General features: G+C 43.0%; 1 protein-coding gene across 2 annotated transcripts in view; it reads left to right on the top strand.

The window, feature by feature from the left end:
* EPS15 (epidermal growth factor receptor pathway substrate 15) overlaps positions 1 to 23960 on the top strand; it is a 77871-nt gene that overhangs the window by 11723 nt on the left and 42188 nt on the right. The window contains exons 2-7 of one of the 2 annotated variants that reach the window (XM_070745862.1): positions 6905 to 6946; positions 10373 to 10462; positions 10871 to 10918; positions 14605 to 14700; positions 19407 to 19469; positions 22957 to 23082. In XM_070745862.1, coding sequence (XP_070601963.1) covers positions 6905 to 6946; positions 10373 to 10462; positions 10871 to 10918; positions 14605 to 14700; positions 19407 to 19469; positions 22957 to 23082 — 465 coding nt within the window. Of the gene's footprint in view, positions 1 to 6904; positions 6947 to 10372; positions 10463 to 10870; positions 10919 to 14604; positions 14701 to 19406; positions 19470 to 22956; positions 23083 to 23960 lie in introns of those variants that run through there. The other variant, XM_070745863.1, reaches the window with a different exon arrangement.

The raw sequence follows: 23960 nt of genomic DNA, 5'->3' as shown, positions 1-23960 counted from the left end.
CACCTAATCTACTTGCCTGCTCCCAGCACCTCATTCACAATCATTACTGCAGACGGACAGAGAAACCAGACACAGATAGATCATCTTCCTTTTCTCCTGGTCTATCTTCCTGCCACTAAATTCTCTTCACTGTGTGTGGGAGACCTGCCTAATTGCTGCAAAAGATCAAAGCAGCGTTGGCAGTGTTCAACTCACCATAGATGGAAAAAGAAGGTAAAACTGTGACAAAGCTGCAAGGCTACAGCCACAAACAGGCAAGAATTAATAGCATGCTGGTTCACAGAGCTTTTGTTAGTTTAGTTTGGATGTTGGCAACCTGCATGCGGCTCTTTCGTCCCCCTGCTGTGGCTCCCTGCCAGTTGTACCCACCACTGGCTGACTCCACCCCTTGCTCTTTGCCTGCCCTGAGAAGGTAAGGGCGATGGCGGGGGATGAGGATTCACTCCATATTCCAGAGTGGGAGCGAAGTGCCCCTGTACTTGCCCCATCTCGCCGATGCTTATTCTAGCCTTTGTGGGTGCTGCATGCACCTCGGCCTCTCAGGGAGATGCATAACTTGTTCTCCACCCCGACACACTGGCTCGGCCTGGCTGCAGCCGATACTACTGCTCTCACTACCTCCATAACCTGCCCGCTGTTCTCATAGTATAGTTAAATTTAGCCACGCTTCACAATCTGGTAGATGACGTCCCTTCCTCCTCCTGGAACCCATTATGATGCGGAGCATCAGCCACAGACGGGGTAAACCAGTGTCTCGGGGCGGAGAGCTTCTCAGGCAAGGATTGGCTGGGAGTGGAGGGTGAGGGGCGGGGCTAACCAATGGTGGGTTCGGCCACTGGAGCTACAGCAGGGGGACAAAGGAGCTTCATTTATCTGGGAACCTGAAATGACTCTTGATTTAAATCATTGAAAAAAGCACCCAAAAGGAAGGAACTCACACACACGAGAAAGAGAAAAGGAGAAAGAGATGAGAGATATGAGAGACAGTGAAAAAGAGATGAGAGACAGAGAGAAAGGGAGAAAGAGAGGGAGAAAGGTAAGTATGTTTGTGTGTGTGTGTGTGAGAGAGAGAGAGAGAGAGCTGTTTCCCCATAGAAAACACCAGGAGCCACAAAAACTGGGATTGGTGTGGGATTGGATGCTGTGAAAGTCATGTGACTGGGTGGAAGTGAGTGACATCAGGCTGGCCACACCCATCCAGGTTTTGTTGCTCCTGGTGTTTTATGTGGGAAATGGGTCCAAATGGCTTCCACACAATAATGTAAACAGCACTCTGGCTGGAAGTTAAGTCAAGCAAGAATATGCTGGCAAGTCATAAGACTTGTAATTCCTAAGAAAAAATAACAAGGACCTCCAGAAGTAAACTGGAAATCCACCAAGTTGTGTTCTCCAGTTTCAGAATGTTTTTATGGAAGTCTGTAAGGATTCTCAGTCATCCAGATCATGGTTGTCATGTTTTTATGGAAGATACTTTTATGGAACTAAGACAGAAGGAGTGAGCCGCAGCACTGCAATTGAAGTCTGTCAGAAAACCACTGGAAGAGAAATCTTGCATTGGTTCTATTTTTGCCTTTAGGGTAAAGAATGTAGGAGTTGATTGAGATGTTGAGTGATGATGTGTATACAGTATATATGGAAAGTTTCTTCCTTGGAAAACTCTACAGAGATCCTCTTCAAAAGTTGCTGTGTATTCCTATAATCCTTTTAAGGGCGCAGAACCACAGTGCCCACCTTCTCTTATTCTTGGTCAGATTGGCCAGGTCGTAAGTTGGAGTTCAGTAATTTCTGAAGGCACACAAATCACCGATTAAAATTTAATTATTAAAGATAACCAAATTACTCTGCCTCATACATTCCAACGGCCAGTGAGGTTCCACAGAGTCTGCCTTCTCCAGGCCCCATCAGCCAAATCATTTCATCTTCCCTAGGGGAAGAGCCTTCTCTGTGGCGGCCCTGGCCTTATGGAACAAGCTCCTCCCAGAGATTCTTTCTGCCCCCACTCTCCCTGCCTTCCCTAAAGCTCTAAAGACTCACCTCTGCCAGAAAGCTTGGGACCATTGATACTTTGATATCTTGCCCTGCCCAATGAATGAATGTAGGATGTATGAGGTACTTGTTTGTCTAATTTTTAACTCTGAGATTTTTAGAATGTAATTTTATTTAGATTTCTATCATGTAGTAAGCTGCCCTGAGTCTCAGGAGAAGGGCGGCATAGAAATTGAATGAATGAATGAATGAATGAATGATAAAGTTTTGTATCAACGTATAAAAAACTTTGATATTGCAGCCTTAAGACAAATGAGCTAATTTTTATGTAGCATTTATGATTATTTGAATTTGAGATCTCTGTTCTAACTTGAATTGTTGAACTCAAATATGTGTTGAAAAATATCTGGTACAAAATATATGAAATTTCCATCAATGTGTAACTGTAACTACAGTTGTTTAGTGTTTGAAAACAGTCCTTGCTTAACAACCCCAATTGGAACTGGCAACCCTATCACTAAGTGACATGATTGTTAAGCGAGATCTCACATGATCACAACTTGTGGTTTTACCTCCAGCTTCTCCTTGACTGCTTGTCAGAAGCCAACTATGAAGCAAGAAAATTATGACTATGGGATGCTTGTGTGGTTGATCACATGACCACAAGGATGCTGTGAAAGTTGTAACTGCAGGGACCAGTTGTAAAGTTATTTTCAGCACTGTCATAACTTTGGCTGTTAAACAAGGCAGTTATAAGTGACAGCCACCTACAGCATATTCTAGCCGTTAGATCCTCATTAGGAGAAACTTTAAGCAAACATTTTTCATTAAATAAATTTTGAATCTAGATTTAGATTTAGATTTAATTGGATTTGTATGCCGCCCCTCTCCGAGGACTCAGGGCAGCTCACAGCATATATCTAAAGTTTCAGAAGAGAAGTATGGCCTGAGGCACAGGTCACCAACTGGTGGTCCATGGACCATTGATGGTCAACGATAAAATTTTGGTGGTCCGTGGAGAAATCTTGGCCCCTGGGCCAGATATGGCCAAGAGCAATTAATCCAGCCCGCATGCGGGAACACAAGGCTGCACTGCCCAAACATTACCCAGCCGACATGCCAGCCCCCACTCTTAAGGCCGAGTGCATTATTATTTGTGAAATGCACTTATTTTTTTAAAAAAAAAATCATATTAGTGGTCTGAGGGACTTAAAATTCTGAATTAGTGTTGATGGGACTTAAAATTATGAATTTGGTGGTCCGCGGGATTTAAAATTACGATCTTGGTGGTCCCTAAGGTCTAAAAGGTTGGGGACCCCTGGCCTAAGGCATATAATTCAAATAGACATGAATTTGTTAGTTTTTCTGAAGTCTTGTTCTTTGCATATCTGATGCAGAGGTGGGTTGCTCCTGGTTCGGACTGGTTCTTTAGAACCGGTAGCAGGAATTTCCCCTTGCTCAGGAGCAATTGTTGGTTGGCCATGCCCCTGAACTGGCTCTAATGGCGGTGCCATCGGCACCTCCATCTTGTTTTTGGCTTCTGCACATGCACATATGCTGTTTGCTTCTGCACGTGCATAGAAGCTTGATTTTCGGCACTGCATGCACGCAATGATCGTGTGATGTGCAATGCATGTGCGCCCACACGGGGGCAGGAGGAAGTGAACCGGTGGTGATGTAAATTAGAACCCACTCTTGATCTGGTGACTAAAGAGACTTTGGGATGTTAATGTACAGGATGTGAAAGAGCATATGTTTCCTATGCAAAGGTAACAAGAGCTTTAAATAAATGTTGTGTTTGAAAATGATTGCTGTAATTGGCCTTAAGATGTGACAATATTAATTGCTGTATTAAGCTAGAGAAGGAGAAACAAAAGGCAAATTTCACGCTTGGAATCATTAGGAAAAGAATTGAAAGTAGAACTGCTGATACAAAACTGTCCTTATACAAATTTATGATGAGATTATATTTTTGGTTTATAGCTCTGACCATTGCATCTTAAAAAGGCTATTATAGCACTAGAAAACAATGGAAAGAAGAAGCAACCAGAATGTTTAGATGTCTGCAGCAACTCCTCTATGGGGTTAGACTACAGTAATTGTGGGTTTTGGACTGGAATGAAGATGGATAATGGAGACAGTGACTGAGGTTTATACAACCACACAGGACATACTTAAGCTTGAGAGGGAGAAGTTTGGCTCTAACAAACATAGTGTTAGAATTCAAGGTCATCCACTGAAACTAAATGCAGAGAGATAATGACTTTTAGAAATACTTTTTCATACATTATATAATTAAACTTTGTAATGTGCTATGATGGGCCATATAGGACGATTTTAAATTTTTGTGCAGAATTAGACCATTATTATTAATTGTATATGTGTTTGTGTGCGTAATTTTTAAGAATGTTGGTTATAATTATAACAATCTAATACAAATTAAACTTAAGAGAATAGAAAGGAGTAAAAACTGCAAGAAAAAAAGAAGAGATAAGTAATGCAATAAAGAAAAGGGGGGGGGAAATGCAGGTAGTCCTTGATTTATGACTGGTGATGTAATGCCTGATTGAAGTTACGATGGAATCAAAGTTACTTAGGGTCTGTCTTTAAAGTTAAGACTGCTGTACCATCCCTGCAATTACATGATTACATTTTAGGCATTTGGCAACTGGTTGCAGCATCCCATGGTCATATTTTATAATGTTTTTGCCATTTTTTGGCAAAAACCAGGAAAAAAAGGTCTGTTGGATTAAATGGTTTTGCAGTTACGACCATGTGGTGCACTTATCCATCACAAAAACGTTCATAAAATCCAGTTTAGTCAAATGACCCCTTGATTTATGACAACAACAACTTACAACCAAAATTCCAATCTCAATTGTGATAATAAGTGAAGGATTACCTGTATAAAGAAGTGACTTCCAACTTTTATGACAAGTATAAACAAATTTAGTGACTCTTTACCCCCTTCTGAAATTGCAAATATTTATTTTTTCAACCCATTTTTAATGTCTTATTTATAAACAAATTCATAAACACTATCTTTTCGGTCCTGGTGTTAGCAGGAAATCCATAAAGAGTTGCCAGAAGTAAGAATATGTTTTATTTTAACCTTGATCAAATAAGCCAACTTTATATTCCTTTCCTTTACTTCTAACAGTCCTGATCTTAGTTTTTAATAGTTCATTCAGATGTCATAGGATTTGATTTCTCTCCATCAATTATTTGTCCCATCACAAAGACATTTTCAAGGCTTTAAAACAAGCCTCTTTTACATATAAATTCAGTAGGGAAAATTAACCAGGTTTGACATATGTACATGCCATTTCTGGGAAAATAGGGAAGGGGGAGGGGAGAAAAAGTATAGGGGAAAAGAGAAAAGAAAGAAAAAAGCATGAACCTCCGACTCTTTTTGGCTCAGTAGAATAAAATAACATACAAACCAATAACATACAAGCCATTTCTATAACAAAAACCTATCTAATAGACTGTATGTAGATTTTGACACACAAGTGATGATCCTAAATGTCAGATTTTGTCAGTGGTTATGTGGTATCTAATTGATCATTACTTTTAATGTATTGTAACAAACAAAAGAACAGCCAAGGACTATCTCATTGTAGCTGTCATCAATTAGTGTTGTTGCACTTGCAGAAACAATAATGGAGCCAATAATGACTCCAAGACATCACAGTAATTCACTAATAAATAGAAGAGCTGTTACATTTTGTTGTGCCATAGCCAATTAAGTAATCTTGTCTCATGATGTGTAACTGCCATGATTTTACATGACATATTACCTTGTAAAGTTTTCCTGCATCAACTGAACACTTGAAGTGATTGGGGTTAGTACATGATGTAAATATAAATATTAATACAGTGATACCTTGTCTTACAAACTTAATTGGTTCCGGGATGAGGTTCTTAAGGTGAAAAGTTTGTAAGATGAAACAATGTTTCCCATAGGAATCAATGGAAAAGCGATTAATGCATGCAAGCCCAAAATTCACCCCTTTTGCCAGCCGAAGCGCCCGTGTTTGCACTGCTGAGATTCCCCTCCATGGGAAACCCCACCTCCGGACTTCTGTGTTTTTGCGATGCTCCAGGAGAATCCCAGCAGGGGAATCCCAGCATCGCAAAAATGAGTGCTTCGCTGGCAACAGAAGTCCGGAGGTGGGGTTTCCCAGCGAAGGGAGGATCAGTGAAATCGCAGCATCCTCGAAACCCCACCTCCGGACCTCTGTTTTTGCGATGGGGTGGGGTTTCCCATTGAGGGGAGCCTCAGGGGAATCCCAGCAGCGCAAAAACGGGTGCTTCGCTGGCAACAGAAGTCCGGAGGCAGGGCATCCCAGTGGCAGCGGTGGGTTTGTAAGGTGAAAATAGTTTGTAAGACAAGGCAAAAAAATCTTAAACCCCAGGTTTGTATCTCGAAAAGTTTGTATGACGAGGCGTTTGTAAGACATCACTGTACTATTAATACTGTGATTTTGAAAATGTGTGGGCTGAAACTTAACTTATCTGCAAAAGACTGACTGAAATGAAATAGGAAAAAGGAATAAATCATTGGCATCTTAAGTAATGATTCATATATTTTACATTAATACCCTATTGGATTTGTGTTTCAGAACAACTTGTCAAACCTTAAACACAAAATTTAGCAGAAATCTCTTTCAGCATAAGCAGTTCTATGTCATAGGCTCAGGCTACTCATAATATTTTGTTGTTTCTTACAGTACTTGTTTCATTTTAAAGGGAATCTACAGTATTACCATTTTGACTTTGTGGTTAAGTTAATACTATGCAAATACTCATATCTTTAGTTTCTGAATGTTTATCTAAATGCACTGGTCTATTATATTTTTAAAATTAAGCAGTTTGGAAAATTGATCAGTAATTTGATATTATTATATCTTGTTAGCTGTCAAGTGCAAATCCGGTATATGAAAAATATTATCGTCAGGTAAGTGTGTGTTAGTTTTCTTTCCTTTTATTTTAAAATAAAATAATTTCTCATTTGTTTGTTATGGTTAAATGTCTTAAATAGAATAAAGTGAACCACTTTTGTAGTTTATGGAATAAAATAAACATTTTAAGTACGCTAAAAGTTAATTTTATATCTTAGCACCAATTAAAACTTTATCATTGTTGAAGATAATTGTATATAAAGTACTAATGGTACTTTATGCCCACGTGCCTAAAGAGATTTTTTAGGTTAAATATGCAAGAATTTAAAAATGCTATTGCTTTTAGAATTATGCCATTTAAATGATGTAAACAGTGTAAACATTTAATTATAATGAGTATAATATGTAGAAATGTTTAGGTCTAAAAAAATCACAGAGAATGTCGATAATTATTTGAAAATTACTTTGTGTATTGAGTATATTCAAATCCTTCAGCTTGCAGACTCTGCTATATGCTTCAATTATATTGGCACTTTCTCTGGACTTCAGAGCAAAGCACTAAGTTAGCCTTTTCCCTTCCCTTGACTTTTTTATTTGATTTTTTTTACCACCCTCATTCAAGGAATTCTAGGTAATTTCCATACAATTATAATTAAAACAGGATGCTTTAGAATAATACAAAGTTCAACAAAATTGATATTCTGCAAGTTTCTGGGGCTCATTTGGAAGAAGCTAGAGCCTTTCAAGATACCAGCTTTTCATTTTTTAATTATTTTAACAAATGAGACAGAAAGTCGGTGCATACTAAGATAGGTGACCTATGTGTTCAAATTGAGACCTCAGCCTTAAGAATTATATCACTTTGATCTATAGAGATTATATAGATACTGCAATGTGAGGCATCTTAAAATAGAAAACTGTCTTGGAAGTGAGGGGTCTGAGCTTGATTGTTTCTGGTACAGATAATGTTACAGGGTTTGGGAAACGAAACATCCACAAGAAAACAACCAGTACAGTGATCCCCCGGTTATTGCGTTCCCGACCATTGCGAACAGGCTAATTTGCGATTTTTCAACCCGGAAGTCAAAACACCATCTGCGCATGCGTGCCCTTTTTTCTATGGGCACGCATGCGTAGATGGCGCCGGGCAAATCAGCTGCTGGGCGGCTTCCCTGGGTCTTCTCCTGACTCCTAAAGCGGGGAAGTTCGCCAGGAGTCAGCGGAGAAGCGGCGCGCCTGTTTTAAAAGATCGGAGCCGGCCTGGGGGGGCTTTCCAGCAACCCACGAGCCTGGGTTGGGGGCTCGTGGGTTGCTGGAAAGCCCCCCCAGGCCGGCTCCGATCATTTTAAAACAGGCGCACCGCTTCTCCGCTGACTCCTAAAGCGGGGAAGTTCGCCAGGAGTCAGCGGAGAAGCGGCGCGCCTGTTTTAAAAGATCGGAGCCGGCCTGGGGGGGCTTTCCAGCAACCCACGAGCCCCCAACCCGGGCTCGTGGGTTGCTGGAAAGCCCCCCCAGGCCGGCTCCGATCCCCCAGGCCGTGTCTCCTTCTCCCTCCTCCTCCTCTTCTTCCCCGCTCTTCCATCCTTCGCCGCCGAGGTCGCCAGGAAGGGAGAAGAAGAGTCAATGAACGGCGCCAGCCGCCGCCTCGCCCAACGCAAAGTGCAAGAGCCCAGACCCGGAGGCAACCCGCTCGCTGTCTGCGGCGCTTCGAGTTTCTCCTCCCGGAGGCGCGCTCGGCGCTCGCTGCAGCGGGGGAAGACCCAGGGAAGGTTCCTTCGTCCGCTGCCCACGGAAAGGGGAAACCCGGATTTTCGGCTGCAGTGAGCGCCGAGCGCGCCTCTGGGAGGAGAAACTCGAAGCGCCACGGACAGCGAGCGGGTTGCCTCCGGGTCTGGGCTCTCGTGCTTTGCGTTGGGCGAGGCGGCGGCTGGCGCCGTTCATTGACTCTTCTTCTCCCTTCCTGGCGCTCGCTGTCCGCGGCGCTTCGAGTTTCTTCTCCCGGAGGCGCGCTCGGTGCTCGCTGCAGCCGAAGATCCGGGTTTCCCCTTTCCATGGGCAGCGGACGAAGGAACCTTCCCTGGGTCTTCCCCCGCTGCAGCGAGCGCCGAGCGCGCCTCCGGGAGGAGAAACTCGAAGCGCCGCAGACAGCGAGCGGGTTGCCTCCGGGTCTGGGCTCTTGCGCTTTGCGTTGGGCGAGGCGGCGGCTGGCGCCGTTCATTGACTCTTCTTCTCCCTTCCTGGCGACCTCGGCGGCGAAGGATGGAAGAGCGGGGAAGAAGAGGAGGAGGAGGGAGAAGGAGACACGGCCTGGGGGATCGGAGCCGGCCTGGGGGGGCTTTCCAGCAACCCACGAGCCCCCAATCCGGGCTCGTGGGTTGCTGGAAAGCCCCCCCAGGCCGGCTCCGATCGTTTTAAAACAGGCGCGCCGCTTCTCAGCTGACTCCTAAAGCGGGGAAGTTCGCCAGGAGTCAGCGGAGAAGCGGCGCGCCTGTTTTAAAACGATCGGAGCCGGCCTGGGGGATCGGAGCCGGCCTGGGGGGATCGGAGCCGGCCTGGGGGGGCTTTCCCTTTCAGGGCGGGTGAGCGGCGGGCGCGGCAGCAGCGAGGAGTTCACGTGGGCGGCGGGGAAACCCCAATCTTCGGCTCCTCGCTGCTGGAAAGTAAAAACACCATCTGCGCATGCGCAGATGGTGTTTTTACTTCCGCAGCGCTACTTCGCGAAAACCCGCTCGTTGCGGGGGGTCCTGGAACGGAACCCTCGCAACGATCGGGGGATCACTGTATATATTTAGATATTGACTCTAGGGCCATGATGGGGAACCTATGGCACATGTGCCCAAAGTGGCGCGCAAAGCCATGTTGCTCAGCACATGCGGTGTTGCCTGTTTGGTTTCCGGGTTTCTGGCATGCATGTGTGTGTGGTGATCAGCTGTCCTTCACACACACAGCAGTGCTGAAAACTGGTATGCGCATGCGCACCAGAAACAGAAAGCTTGCTTTTCTGGAATTCGATCCTTTTGCGCATGGGGCAGTGTCAAAGATTGGCCTGCGCATGCACACTGGCCAGCTGATCAGTGTGCATGCATGCAAGAACCTGGAAGTTTGGTTCTTCCGGAGCGTGGCCCCCAACAAGCACACACGTGACATTTCTGTGTGATCTTTTTGGCAATCGGTTCCAAAATGATTCGCCATTACTGTTCTAGGTCATGTAAAGCTTTAGAAGCAATTATAACATTTAAGAGTTGGATAGATAATGTTTGAACATTTGTGTGCTAAAAGTTATCATAGACATAACTTTTTTAAACTATATATGTACAATGCTATGATTTTAAGGACACAGTATATATGGTTCTAGAGGATTGTGTATGCAACATGATTAAATATTCCATAATTCTTTATTATCTGAGCTAATAACGTTTTGTTAAAACCATATATTTTAAAGAATTGCTTGTTTTAATCAGTTATATGGTTTTCTTTGGCAGGTTGATCCTAGTAATTCTGGAAGAGTGTTGGCTTCTGATGCAGCTGTCTTTTTGAAACAATCAGGACTAACAGATTTGATACTTGGGAAGGTATTGATATGTTCAGATAAGGGGATAATCATCTATCTTGGCTTTACAAAAAATAAAAATTATGATGTGACCAGGAGTATTCAGTAGCTGCGTATTGAAAACGAAATTATCACTTGATTATATTGTATGAAAGATTCTCCAAGATTTAGAGCAATCTAAATATCTTTTAAAATGCATAGAAGATATTTAATGTTTAAAGATATTCAAAAACTATAAAACCTGATTCAGATTGAGCTCCAATAATGGTAATATTGTAATCACTGTTAACTAAGATTAAACAATTAAATTGTATTAGTATTGAAACTATTGTCGATAATAAATATAGCATTTTAAAAATAGATTGTTAAGATGAATAAAATAACTTTCTGGCATCACTTCACATGCTTCTTTTATCAAACTATATTTTAGGTTTGGGACCTTGCTGATACAGATGGCAAAGGTATCTTAAACAAACAGGTAAGATGTATTTTCTTCTGTATATAAATACAGTTATGAAATAGCAACAAAAAAGTATCTCCCCAATAGTTTAAAGAGGTTTCTATATCCGATTATAGTATGAGCATCTGTCTTTGTTTTATTAACAAGGTAGGAGCGCGTGTTTAGAAAGTAGCCTTAAAATATTTTCTAATCATTTTACCACCAATAACTGTAGGAGATATATTTATTTATTGTAAAATACTATAAAATAGGTATGTTCAAATGCCAATATCTAGGCCAGTGATGGCGAACCTATGACATGGGTGCCACAGGTGGCACGCGGAGCCATATCTACTGGCACACGAGCCATTGCCCTAGCTCAGCTATGACGTGCATGTGTGTGCTGGTCATCTGATTTTTGGCTTGCACAGAGGCGGTGGGAGGGCATTTTTGGCTCCCAGGGGGATGGGGGACGGCGTTTGTAGCAGGGAAGCCTTTGAAGCCTGGGGAAGGCAAAACACGACCCTACAGGGCCCACCAGAAGTTGCGAAACAGGCCATTTCTGGCCTCCAGAGGAGAGCGGGGAAAGCTGTTTTCGCCCTCCCCAGGCATTGAATTATGGGCGTGGGCACTTGCCCATTCACAATAGTACGCCCGCACGCTCTTTTGGCACCCGAGGAAAAAAAGGTTCACCATCACTGATCTAGGCCATCTAACCATTGAAGCCCAGCATCGTTTATATTTTAAAAAATCAGATATTGCCTTCAGTTTAGAGACGATCACAATGTGATCTACAGTTTGAGATGGGGACCTCCCCCCCCCCTTCCACAGTCACACTGTGGAGAGGATACTATACAGTGATCCCTCGATTAGCGCGGGGGTTACGTTCCAAGACCTCCCGCGCTAATCGATTTTCCGTGTTATAGTGGTGCGGAAGTAAAAACACCATCTGCGCATGCGCGCCCTTTTTTTTCCATGGCCGCACATGCGCAGATGGTGGAGTTTGCGTGTGGGCAGCGGGGAAGACCCAGGGAAGGTTCCTTTGGCCGCCCAACAGCTGATCTGCTCCGCAGCGCGGAAGCAGCGAGGAGCCGAAGATGGAGTTTCCCCGTTGCCCAGGCAAAGGGGAAACCCCATCTTCGGCTCCACGCTGCTGCCGCGCTGCGGAGCAGATCAGCTGTTGGACGGCCAAAGGAACCTTCCCTGGGTCTTCCTGCTGCCCAGGCAAAGGGGAAACCCCAAGAGAGCCAAAAGAGCACCGGGCCGGTTGGTTGGTTCCCAACCAAAAGAGTTTACCCCGATTGTCCTTGGTGGGGGAAAACAGCGCGTCGCCAGGCTCCCCATCTTCAAGAGAGGCGCGACGGCTAGCCAGGATCCACGCAGGGGAGAAAAGGCGCGCGCTCCCAGCCGCTGCGCCCCGCTTGGAGAGCAGCGGCGAGCAGAGCACAGAAGACGACGAGGCTTTCGAGGGCTCCAAGGCGGGTGGCGGCGCGTCCTTCGAGCACGCCGGCGGCGACCCCAAGCTGAAGGCGGCCACCACACACACACACGCCGCCGCCGCCATCCACCCCGCCGGGTTCCCCGCTTGCTACCTCTTCGCCTTCTCCCGCCTCCGAGGCCAACCAGCCCAAGCCGCAACAGGCACACACACACATACACGCACTCCCTCTCTCGCGCTCACACAGACGCACTCAGACAGAAAAGAAAAAAAAATCCCCAAAAGAGAGGGACAAGAGGCAGGCACAAAGCGGGGGCACAAGGGGAGCTGCCCGGCAGAGGTTGCTTTTTTTCTTCTCGTGGGCAAGTGGAGGGGGGGAGAGAGAAGGAAAGAGAGAGAAGGAAAGAAAGAGATGAGAGAGGGAGGAAGAGAGTGGGAGAGAGGAAGAAAGAGAGAGAGAAATGATAGAAAAAAGGGGAGAAAAAAAGAGAAATGAGAAAATGATTGAAGCAGAGAATGACAGGAAAGAAAGAGAAAGAGACAGAGAAGTGACTATTGGTGATGACGTATGACGTCATCGGGTGGGAAAAACCGTGGTATAGCAAAAAAACCGTGGAGTATTTTTTAATTAATATTTTTTGAAAAACCGTGTTGTAGCGTTTCGCACTAATCGAGACCGTGCTAATCGAGGGATCACTGTACTCCATTTATTTGCTGTCAGATGCTATCTGAGGTCTAAATCCTATTCAAGATTGTCCACTGCTGATGTGATAATTCAAAGCCTGGCACTTTTTTTGTGGGGTCATTTATACATCTATCTATCTGTGTCTTGCCATTCAGTGATCCATTTGGCTTTCTATTGGGAATTTATGTTAAAGTTGTTAGGCAGATGTTGTGCAAGTGTCAGGTGGGACTTCCTGGATTTGAATCTTCCTGCTGTATCTGTAGTTGCTTCTGGATAATAAAATAGCACTTCTATTTATCTTGTTTCTATTGCTGTGTGTGTGTGCGCGTTTGTGCGTGCTTGGAAGGACAGATGAGTTGTCAATGCTGAGTGACTCACATAATAAGGATGGTGTAGGCATAGATTAGAGCATTCAGCGAACTTCTGAGAAATTATTTAGCTGCCTTCCAGTAGGAATGCACCGGGGGTAGAGAGAGTGGAATATTTTGGCCTCTGTTTGGTCACTGTATTACAGTGATCCCCCGGTTATTGCGTCCCTGACCATTGCGAACAGGCTAATTTGCGATTTTTCAACCCGGAAGTCAAAACACCATCTGCGCATGCGTGCCCTTTTTTCTATGGGCACGCATGCGTAGATGGCGCCGGGCAGATCAGCTGCTGGGCGGCTTCCCTGGGTCTTCCCCCTCTTGCTGGCGGGAGAGCGAGCGGCGGGCATCAGCAAGGAGTTTCCCCACCGCCCACACAAACTCCTCGCTGCCGCCCGCCCTTCGCCCGCCCACGCCGTTCATTCTCGCCGCTTCCCAGCTGAGTCCTGAAGCGAATTCGCTTCAGGACTCAGCTGGAAAGCGGCGAGAGCGAGCGCCAGCGAACAGCTTGTCCGCCGCCTGCCTGCCCGCTAGCGAGGAGCCAAAGATTGGGGGTGCCGCGGCTGTTTTAAAACGTTGCCGCCGGCATGGGGGGCTTGCCAGCACCCCCCGGACCCCCAACCCAGGTTTGGGGGGCTGCTAGGAAGCCCCCCATGCCGGCGGCGATGTTTTAAAACAGCCGCGCCGCCCCCAATCTTCGGCTCCTCGCTAGCGCTGCGGAAGTAAAAACACCATCTGCGCATGCGCAGATGGTGTTTTTACTTCCGCAGCGCTACTTCGCGAAAACCCGCTCGTTGCGGGGGGTCCTGGAACGGAACCCCCGCAATGATCGGGGGATCACTGTATATGGGACACTCACCTTAATGGACTTCTGACCTGATTCAGCAGAACTTTTACAGAATAGAGGATAGAAGATAGATAAAGATACAAATAAAACTTCTCATTAAGTTTTATTAAGCCTACACTCCTTGTTATGTTGAGCCTAACATATGGGAACAAAATACATTGTATCATTTAAAGTTTATAAACAGAAAAAAACCATATTTATTCCAATTTATACTTTAAAAATAGTTTTGGAAACAAATCACATTATTTTCTAACAAAGTGTTTTTTTAAAAAAGGACAAACTTCAGTTCATATCAATGCACAATGCAGTGCAAAATAAATGATTTGATGTTTGTGATAGGAATTCATGCATTGTCTGTAAAATTGTTTTATGTTACTTTTTCCTTTATAGGAATTTTTTGTGGCTTTACGACTTGTAGCCTGTGCACAAAATGGATTGGATGTTTCGCTGAGTAGTCTTAACCTGCCTGTTCCTCCACCTAGATTTGTAAGACACTTTAAAGAAATGAGTTAATCCGTTATGCTAAAACAGAAAACTGTTCACTGACTTGCATCTCTCAACAACTTAAAAATTGTTATGTAATTGTGTTTATTTGGATTGTGTCTTAATTGTTTAATGATGGAAAGGTTTTTTTTCAAATGTTTATTTTATTAAAAAAAAGTTAAAGTACAAAACTCAAAAAGATTAAAAACAAACAAACAACAACACATAGCAATAAATCATGTAAAAATTCATTGGGGTATAAAGAAAAACTAATACCTATAAACATATCGACCCTTGTTGAATATTGATTGATACATTACTAGAGTATTAATTTACTACCCCTTGCAAACTAGGCTAATTTTTTTTGAACTATTAAATTTATTTGCAGATTTTGTTGTGAGTCGCCCCGAGTCTTCGGAGAGGGGCGGCATACAAATCTAATAAATTATTATTATTATTATTATTATTATTATTATTATTATTATTATATACAGTACTATATTTATGACAAAACAGTTAATAGGAATAATGTTAAAACAAAGACAAGGCAAAAGTTTAAAAAAACCTCTGTTAGCATCTATTATTGTAACCACCTTGTAGAAACTTTTATCATGTTATCATCCCAAAAGTTAACAGCAATTCATTTTGGATCAACCATCCATGCTTTTTTTAAATTCCATCTCTTTATCAAACTGCTGTGGCTGAAACTAGTGCTGCTTTCTTCAGGCAAATCACTACATACATTATTCCCTTAGTGTAAATATCTACCCTCTCTGCCATTTAATCACATTTTAAAAAGATTTCTGCATTTACTAATTGTTTTTATATCACTGTTGCATGGATTTTACCCTGTGCTGTCCAGAGTCATGAGATGGCCAGTCATATATCGGTAATAATGGATGGATGGATGCATATATGCATATATGCATACTTGCGGAACATGAGCAATCTCAAGATTGTAAAAAGGATGACTAAAGATGTTTGATCTGAAATAATGGTTTAAACCCTGCATCAGATAAGATTTGATTCTTACATTCCACATAATTTTGAAATTTCAGCAGTTATCTAGTTCCTAAATCTAAGATGGTATTTCAAGAAGTATAAAGATTTCTGATTACGCAAGTTTCAAAATCTAAACTTCAGACATTGCTTATATGCATGACTGATTTTCCACAGAATTCTTTTCTAGTTGCATACTGGCATTATTCAGTGAGCTTATGCAATTTCTCTTTTCTGTGAACTCTTTCACTGGTTGATTTCTAGGAACTTTATTCTTTCTAATGTCAGAAAAAAAGTCTAGTTTCTTTATTAGAGGATTTTGTTCACAGCATTTTATCTTTAGAACATGATGTATATCATGGCTGAGTTATAACATAATTTATGGTAGTTACCACCTATCCATCAATTTCCTCCATTCTCTGTATAGAGCAGTTCCATGATTCTGTCTTCTGCAGAATATAATCATAATTCTGTATTTTTCAGTTCTTGTAGCAATTGAGATAACCCACAATTATGTCAGATTACCAATCAAAGTTCATAACTGTAGGATACTATCCCATTTTCCTCAAATAAACAAGAAGACATTGGTAGGATGGTTTTCTTTCTATGTTATAGCCTGGTTAATGACAGATGGCATGCTTAGCTCTTTAATAATCTAAAGTAGTGAAAGTAGTTTCATCCATGAAGCACACCGACAAGCTGATTCTACTTGGCAATTTTAATCCGAGAGTAGGATCTGATCACTCTGCCTGGGATGGCAGCATTGGAAAAAATGGAATTGGCAAATGTAACAGCAGTGGCCTATTACTACTGAATATATGTACGGCTCATGATCTGATCATCACCAATACCATCTTTCGCCTGCCCTCGCAAAAAGACATCCTAGATGTGCCCATGCTCCAAGCACTGGCATCTTATTGATTATGTCATTGTGCGGAGGAAAGACTGACAGGATGTAAGGGTGACTAAGGCCATGCCGAGCGCTGACTGTTGGACTGACTGTAGACTCATCATCTCCAAATTAAGCTTTCACATGAAGCCAAAGAGACGTCCACAGGGAAACAAAGCTGCAATGAAACTGATCAATGTCAGTAAACTGAGTAACCCCAACACAGCAGCTTCACTAGCGGAAGACCTTGACAACCAACTCTCAGGGCTGCAATTAGAGGGAAATGCTGAGAAGGACTGGGAACACTTTCAAGACATTGTGCACCCTTCTGCACTAAAGGTTCTAGACCCTCACACAGGAAACAGCAGGACTGGTTTAACGAAAATGATGAAGAGATCAAGGTCCTGCTTGCTGAAAAGCACCACCTTCACCAGGCTTATTAGAACGATCCATCATCAACAGCTAAGAAAAATGCCTTCAACAACACTCACAGGATTATACAGAAAAGCTTTACAAGATGCAGGACTCCTAGTTGAGTACCAAAGTAGATGAAATTCAGACGTTTGCCAATAGAAACTATGTTAAACGATTCTATGAAGCCTTCAGATCCGTGTTTGACCTACAGGGAGCTTCCCTTTATTCGACACAGCTGGTGCAACTCTATTACTGAGAAGACCTTGATTCTACAGCTTTGGGTCGAGCACTTCCAATATGTATTGAACCGCCATCTTCCATCAACAAAGAGGTGATCAACAGAATGCCCCAGATGGATATCAACCACAGCTTGGGCTCCCCACCATCAAAGACTGAAACCCTACCAGCCATCAACCAGTTGTCCATTGGCAAGGCCCAATGATCGGTTGTGATACTAGCAGAGATCTATAAGGATGGTGGTGCAGTACTTGTCGACAAACTCACTCAGCTGTTCCAGTCTTTCTGGAATCAAGAAACCATTCTTCAGAAACTGAAAGATGCATCCATCATACACTTCTACGAGAGGAAAGGGAATTTACAAGTCTGTGATAGTCATAGAGGAATATCACTGTTTTCCATCGCAGGCAAGATCATTGCACGAGTGTTGCTGAACCCCCTGACTGACCACCTGGAACATGATCTATTACCCAAAGCACAGTGTAGTTTCTGCAAAAAGCGTAGCGCTGTGGACATGACCTTCACAGCCCAACAGCTCCAAGAGAATTGTCAAGAGCAGAATCATGAACTAGACATCACCTTCGTGGATCTCTCTAAGGCTTTTGACACTGTCCGCATCATGTCAAAATTTGGGTACCCTGATAAATTCATCCTGATGGTACGTCAATTTCACGATGGTATGATGGCCCGTGTGCTGGACAATAGAGAAGATTCAGTGGCCTTTTCCGTCACAAACGGCATCAAGCATGGGTGCATGTTGGCACCAGTCTTGTTCAGCATAATGTTTTCAGCCATGTTGTCAGATGCCTTCCAGTTCTTTGGGAGTTAGCCTGATATACAGGACCGATGGGAAACTGTTCAACCTGTAAAGACTCCAGGCTGTCACCAAGATAAAGGAAACTGCTACGTGACCTCCTCTTTGCTGGTGACTGTGCCCTGAATGCTGGATCAGAGCAGGAAATGCAAACCAGTGTGGATAATTTTGAAGCAGCATGCGACAACATATCAGCATAAAGAAGACCGAAGTGATACATCATCCAGCTCCGAAAGCCAAATACCAAGAGCCCACCATCACAGTAAAGGGACAAAAGCTACAAGCAGTGGACCAATTTACATACTTTGGCAACACCGTCTCTCGTGCAGTAACAATTGACATCGGGGTCAACTGCAGAATCGCCAAGGCAAGCTCTGCATTTGGCAGATTAATGACCAACATGTGGGACCAATGTGGAATAAACCTTGCTACAAAGTTCAAAGTCTACCAAGCAGTAGTGCTAACTACCCAGTTGTATGCCAGTAAGACTTGGACTGTATACAGGAGACATGTTAAGCAATTCAAACACTTCCACATGACCTGCCTCCATGGAATTCTGAGGATCTGGTGACAGGATAAGGTAACAGACATTGAAGTCCTCTCCAGAGCAGGCCTGCCATCAATTCCCACCCTACCGATGAAAGCCCAGACGCGGTGGGCAGGCCATGTTGCTAGGATGCCAGACCATCGCATCCCTCAACGGCTCCTCTATGGTGAGTTGTCTAAACGGAAGCAATTGCACGGGAGACAAAGGAAGCAATAAAAAGACACATTGAAAGCCTCCTTCAAGTCCCTCGATATCAACACCACCTCCTGGGAAACCCTGGCACAAGATCGACCAACATGCCGCATGCTGATCTACCAAGGCTGCCAGACATCTGAGGACAGAAGAACATTCATAGCAGAAGAGCTGCAAATGTTGCAACAATAGTGCCCATACATGTCTGCCCAACATGTGGCAAAACATTTCGTGCCCATATAGGCCTTACCAGCCACCTGCAGACACATTGCGTACAGCCCACAACCCATTAGATGTTAAGGTCCTCTTCGAACACGATGGACGAACATCATCAATAATGTAAAATAATCCTAGCAGCCTATTAAGAAAGATCCAAGTAATAATCTGGGATGATTGGCTTACAATTTATATATACAGATGTGTTTACATATAGTTTAGGAGAAACAATAATTCATTTGAATCTTTGGATTCTTTTTTTGTGACCGAATTTGAATGTGAGTAGAAATAAATGGTGCCATTGAATGTGGTGGGGGGGGGGGGAACAGATTTATAAGAAGCAATTCAGATAACACAAAATGCATATTTAAAACAATCCTTTTTATTTTATTTCCTATTAGAATGATTCCACAAGTCCATTATTATGTAGCGGAACGCCACCTGATATCCCTTGGGCTGTTAAGGTAAATAAATTAATTGCAAATGCTCTCAGTAAATATGCTTCATGGTATCAGATTCTTTCTGGAAAAGGGTTTCCACTTTCCTTATTTTATGCACTTTTCCAGAACAAAAGCCAGTTTGGTATAGAGTTTAAGATGCTGGTCTAGAAATCAGAAGATGTGAGTTTTAGTCCTGCGTAAAGCATGAAAGCCAATTGGATGACTAATCCAGCTGGATGACTAATCTTCCCCACAGGATTGGTTTTGTTGTAGCAAAAGTAGGAAAGAAAACTAGATATGTTTACTGCCTTGAGTTGCTTATAAAGTAATAAAGGTTGGATGTAAAAACCAAATAAAACTCGGCAAACAGGTATCTTTTTTATGATGGTGCCTTGCTGTGTTGTGATTTGGCAACTAAGCATAAAACCATAATCATTTCACATATATTGGATGCCTGAAAATGTGAGGGGTGTTGTTTAGTTCTTGAGCATATATGAAAGCATGTGATAGATATGAACTGCTTTGTAACCCAGTCTTAAAAATATAGCTTTCTTGAATAAAAACTAAGCTGTGTAATCCCTTAGTTTCTGGCCTTGATTATGATTTTCTGGCCACTATTTCATTGCCAAAATAATTCACTTTCTTGTCCATATATTCATAGACATCCTGTATAAATTCCTGCATTACCTTTCTTCCTGCTTATTTCCATCATAGGATCCTTATAATTATTGTCCAGGTAATTTAATGGTCCTGTCATTATGGATGTATGAATTCATGTCTCAGTATCTTAATTCATTGACATGTTCTTCTCCCAACTTTGTACAGGTAGTCCTCAACTTACAACAGTTCATTTAGTGACCATGTGAAGTTAAAACGGCACTGAAAACAGTGACTTATAATTGCTTTTTACAGTATCCCCCATGGTCATGTGGTCAAAATTCAGTCACTGAGTCATATTTATGATGCGTCCTGGAATCATGTGCTGTACTTCTCTTTGCAACATTCTCACAGAAACATGGGGAAACTTGATTAATGTAACAACTATTATTAACTTGACGCCTGCAATGATTCACGTAACAACTGTGGCAAAATGTCATAAAATGGAGCAAAATTCACTTAACAAATGTCTCGCATAACAACAGAATTTTTAGGCTCAATTGTGGTCATACGTCAAGGACTATCTATAAATTTGACCTTTTGAAAAATTCATCGGTACCTTCAATAACTCTGCCTTTTTCTCCTTATGATACAAACTCATTCCAAATCATTTCTAGGCCTCAAATGAGGCCTAGAGATTATTTAAATCTCTTTAAATATGACTTTGTCCTCTGTCTTTTCTCTGACACAATCTCTTCCTGATAGCAGAATTGCAGTAGATATCTTGCATACATTCTTTATTTCTTTTTCCCTTCTGCTGCCTTCTGTCAAATGTGACTAAATCTCCCAAAAGCAGTATTCATTTCAGTGTATTCCTGACACATAATAGATAATTCTGACATTAAACTTTGGTTTTAAAAGCCACAAAAAAGGGAACCAAAGCAGAGATTCAAAAAAACCAAGGAAATCTCTGCTATATTCTGGAAGGCTGAAGTGTTTAGCTCTTGCCTAATAGTGATGGTATGTTGATTGACGGATGGAAAAGGGAAAATTGAAAGCTAAGAGGTAGGAAATGGAATAATCTATTGGAATTGGCATCCTGCTTTTAGGAGATGAAAGTATGTTATAGCAACCACATTGTAGATTCTACTTTTTCCCAACCTGGCATTCAATCTGTACAACCCTACTGTGCTGGAAATAATTAGGAACGAGGGAATGATTTCTGTGTATTTTACACATTCTTTAAAAATGCAGTAATGTATTCATTTATAATCCAAAATAGCTTATTGAGACCATCCTCTGCCTTTCAGATGTGGAATGTTGGCCATTGGGGGAAAGAAAGAAAAATGACTGACCCATAATCCCAGATTGAGACATTATAATTGGATAGATGTAATTTATGCTAGGGTTTCAAGAAAAAAAATACATATCTGCACCTTTGCCTTGGGACTGTTTAATCCGGATTTTTAAAATTTGTAAGCCCAATAAGTGAATATTTTAAGGGAAAATATTTGTGTTTTATCTATAGTTTGCTTTAGAAACAATGAAATCACATGAACAAATAGAGTTTAAAGTGTTTGGAATATTTGATGTTCACGTTTCAATTGTTTCAAAGTACAGTAGTACCTCGTCATCCGAACTTTCCGAGATACGAACCCGGGGTTCGGAAATTTTTCGAAAAGTTCTTAATGAACTTTTTCCACCTTGCGAACCCGCCACCCGAATGCCGAACCCGGAAGTTTGGCCGCCGAGAAGCCCCGACGCCTGGCTGTCGCCTTTTGAAACAGCCGGGGGAGCTTCTCGGCGTCCTCCCGAACCCGAACGCCAAACCTGAACTTTTGCCAAACTTCCAGGTTTGGCGTTCGGGAGACCACCGAGAAGCCCCGCCGCCCGGCTGTCACCTTTTGAAACAGCCGGGGGGCTTCTCGGCGTTCTCCCGAATTCCAAACCCGGAAGTTCGGCAAAAGTTCGGGTTCAGCGTTCGGGTTCAGGAGAACCCCGAGAAGCCCCGCCACCTGGCTGTCAGCTTTGCAAAAGAGCTGCGGAGCTGTCGGCCGGTCAGGAGACTCAAACAGAGGCGGGGAATCCCAGTAGGGAATTCCATGGGTGGAGCTTTGATGTCACAAAGATGTCCTTCCTGGAGTCCACGTTTCAGCCAGCCAGGAAGGACGTCTCCATGACGTCAAAGCTCCGTCCATGGAATTCCCTATTGGGATTCCCCACCTCCGTTTGAGCCTCCTGACCGGCCGACAGCTCCGCGGCTCTTTTGCAAAGCTGACAGCTGGGTGGCGGGGCTTCTCGGCATCCTCCCGAACGCTGAACCCGAACTTTTGCCAAACTTCCAGGTTTGGCGTTCGGGAGAACGCTAAGAAGCCCCCCGGCTGTTTCAAAAGGCGACAACCAGGTGGCGGGGCTTCTCGGCGGTCTCCCGAATGCCGAATCCAGAAGTTCGGCAAAAGTTTGGGTTTGGCATTCGGGTTCGGGAGGATGCCAAGAAGCCCCCCGGCTGTTTCAAAAGGTGACAGCCGGGTGCCACCACCCAGCGGAGCACCATTTTTGCAGGTATTTTTCTTGCACGTATTAATTGATTTTACATTGTTTCCTATAGGAAACATTATTTCGTCTTATGAACTTTTCGCCTTACGAACCTCCTCTGGGAACCAACTAAGTTTGTAAGACGAGGGATTACTGTACTCAAATTTCAAGCAAAATCTCTTAAGAACAGGTCCTCCGATTTCTTCCCTTCCTGTCCTATTTTCATTTCCTCTTAATTCTCTGGGAACTGCTTTTGTTAGACTTAATAAGATTTCCTAAGAAGGGTGACTGTACTTTTTTATTTAATAAAATGTTCTTTCTGAATTTTTGCATATACCAACATAAATTAAGGAAAGCTTCTTCGTGTCTTTATAACCAGATAGAAGATAAGACCAAGTATGATGCCATTTTTGACAGCCTGAGTCCAGTGAATGGATTATTGTCCGGTGATAAAGTGAAACCCGTTCTCTTAAACTCCAAACTACCAGTTGATGTTTTGGGAAGGGTAAGAACAGCAAATAATTTCGCAAACCATAATATTTCTCCTGTTGAATTCTATAGTTAGGTTGAATAAATGTACAATCACCCCACCCTCTTACACCTATCCCCCTCTCATTATTCACAGCCACCTAAGGAAAGTCATTAAAAGGGGGGTAGCAATAGCAATACTGCTTCACAGTGCTTTGCAGGCCTCGCTAAGCGGTTTACAAGTCAGTATATTATCCCCAAAAATCTGAGTCTTCATTTTATAGATCTCAGAAGGATGGAAGGCCAAGTCAACCTTGAGCTGGTGAGAATCAAACTGCTGGCAGCTAGCAGTCAGCAGAAGTAGCCTGCAGTACTGCATTGTAAACACTGTGCCATCACAGCTTGGGTTAGAAAGATTAATATCGTACTAGCAGTTGGGCTCAAGATTGCTGGTTTCTAGTGATCTTGGTCAGAGTACGGATAACCCTTGCTTAACAGCCATAGTTGGGACCAACAGCTTGATCCTTAAGGAAGACATCACATGATGTTAATGGTCTTATGACCTCACTTCCTCCACAATCATTAAGTGAATCACCCTTGGTTGTTAAGCAAGTCATCACATAATCAAGACTTGGGTTTTTACTGTTGGTTTTTCCATTGACTCTCTGAAGCTGGCTATTAGGCATGTAGATGGTGATCACATGGTGGTCAACTGCTGTGATAGTTATGAATGCCTGCAAATTGCAAAGTGTTGAAATTTTGATCACATGACTATTGGAACACTGCAACAGTTGTAAGAGTGAAGACCATTCACAAAATTACTTTTTCAGTGCCATTGTAACATCAAAGGATTGCTGGGTAGTTGTAAGTGAGTGTAGCTTAGTGTAAAGAGAAAGATGTTGACAGTTGTTGATT

This window comes from Erythrolamprus reginae, chromosome 3 (genome assembly GCF_031021105.1).
Source record: "Erythrolamprus reginae isolate rEryReg1 chromosome 3, rEryReg1.hap1, whole genome shotgun sequence".
Taxonomy (NCBI): domain Eukaryota; kingdom Metazoa; phylum Chordata; class Lepidosauria; order Squamata; family Dipsadidae; genus Erythrolamprus; species Erythrolamprus reginae.
The sequence above is the reverse complement of the archived record's forward strand: the minus strand, read 5'-3'. Positions and strand labels throughout refer to the sequence as shown.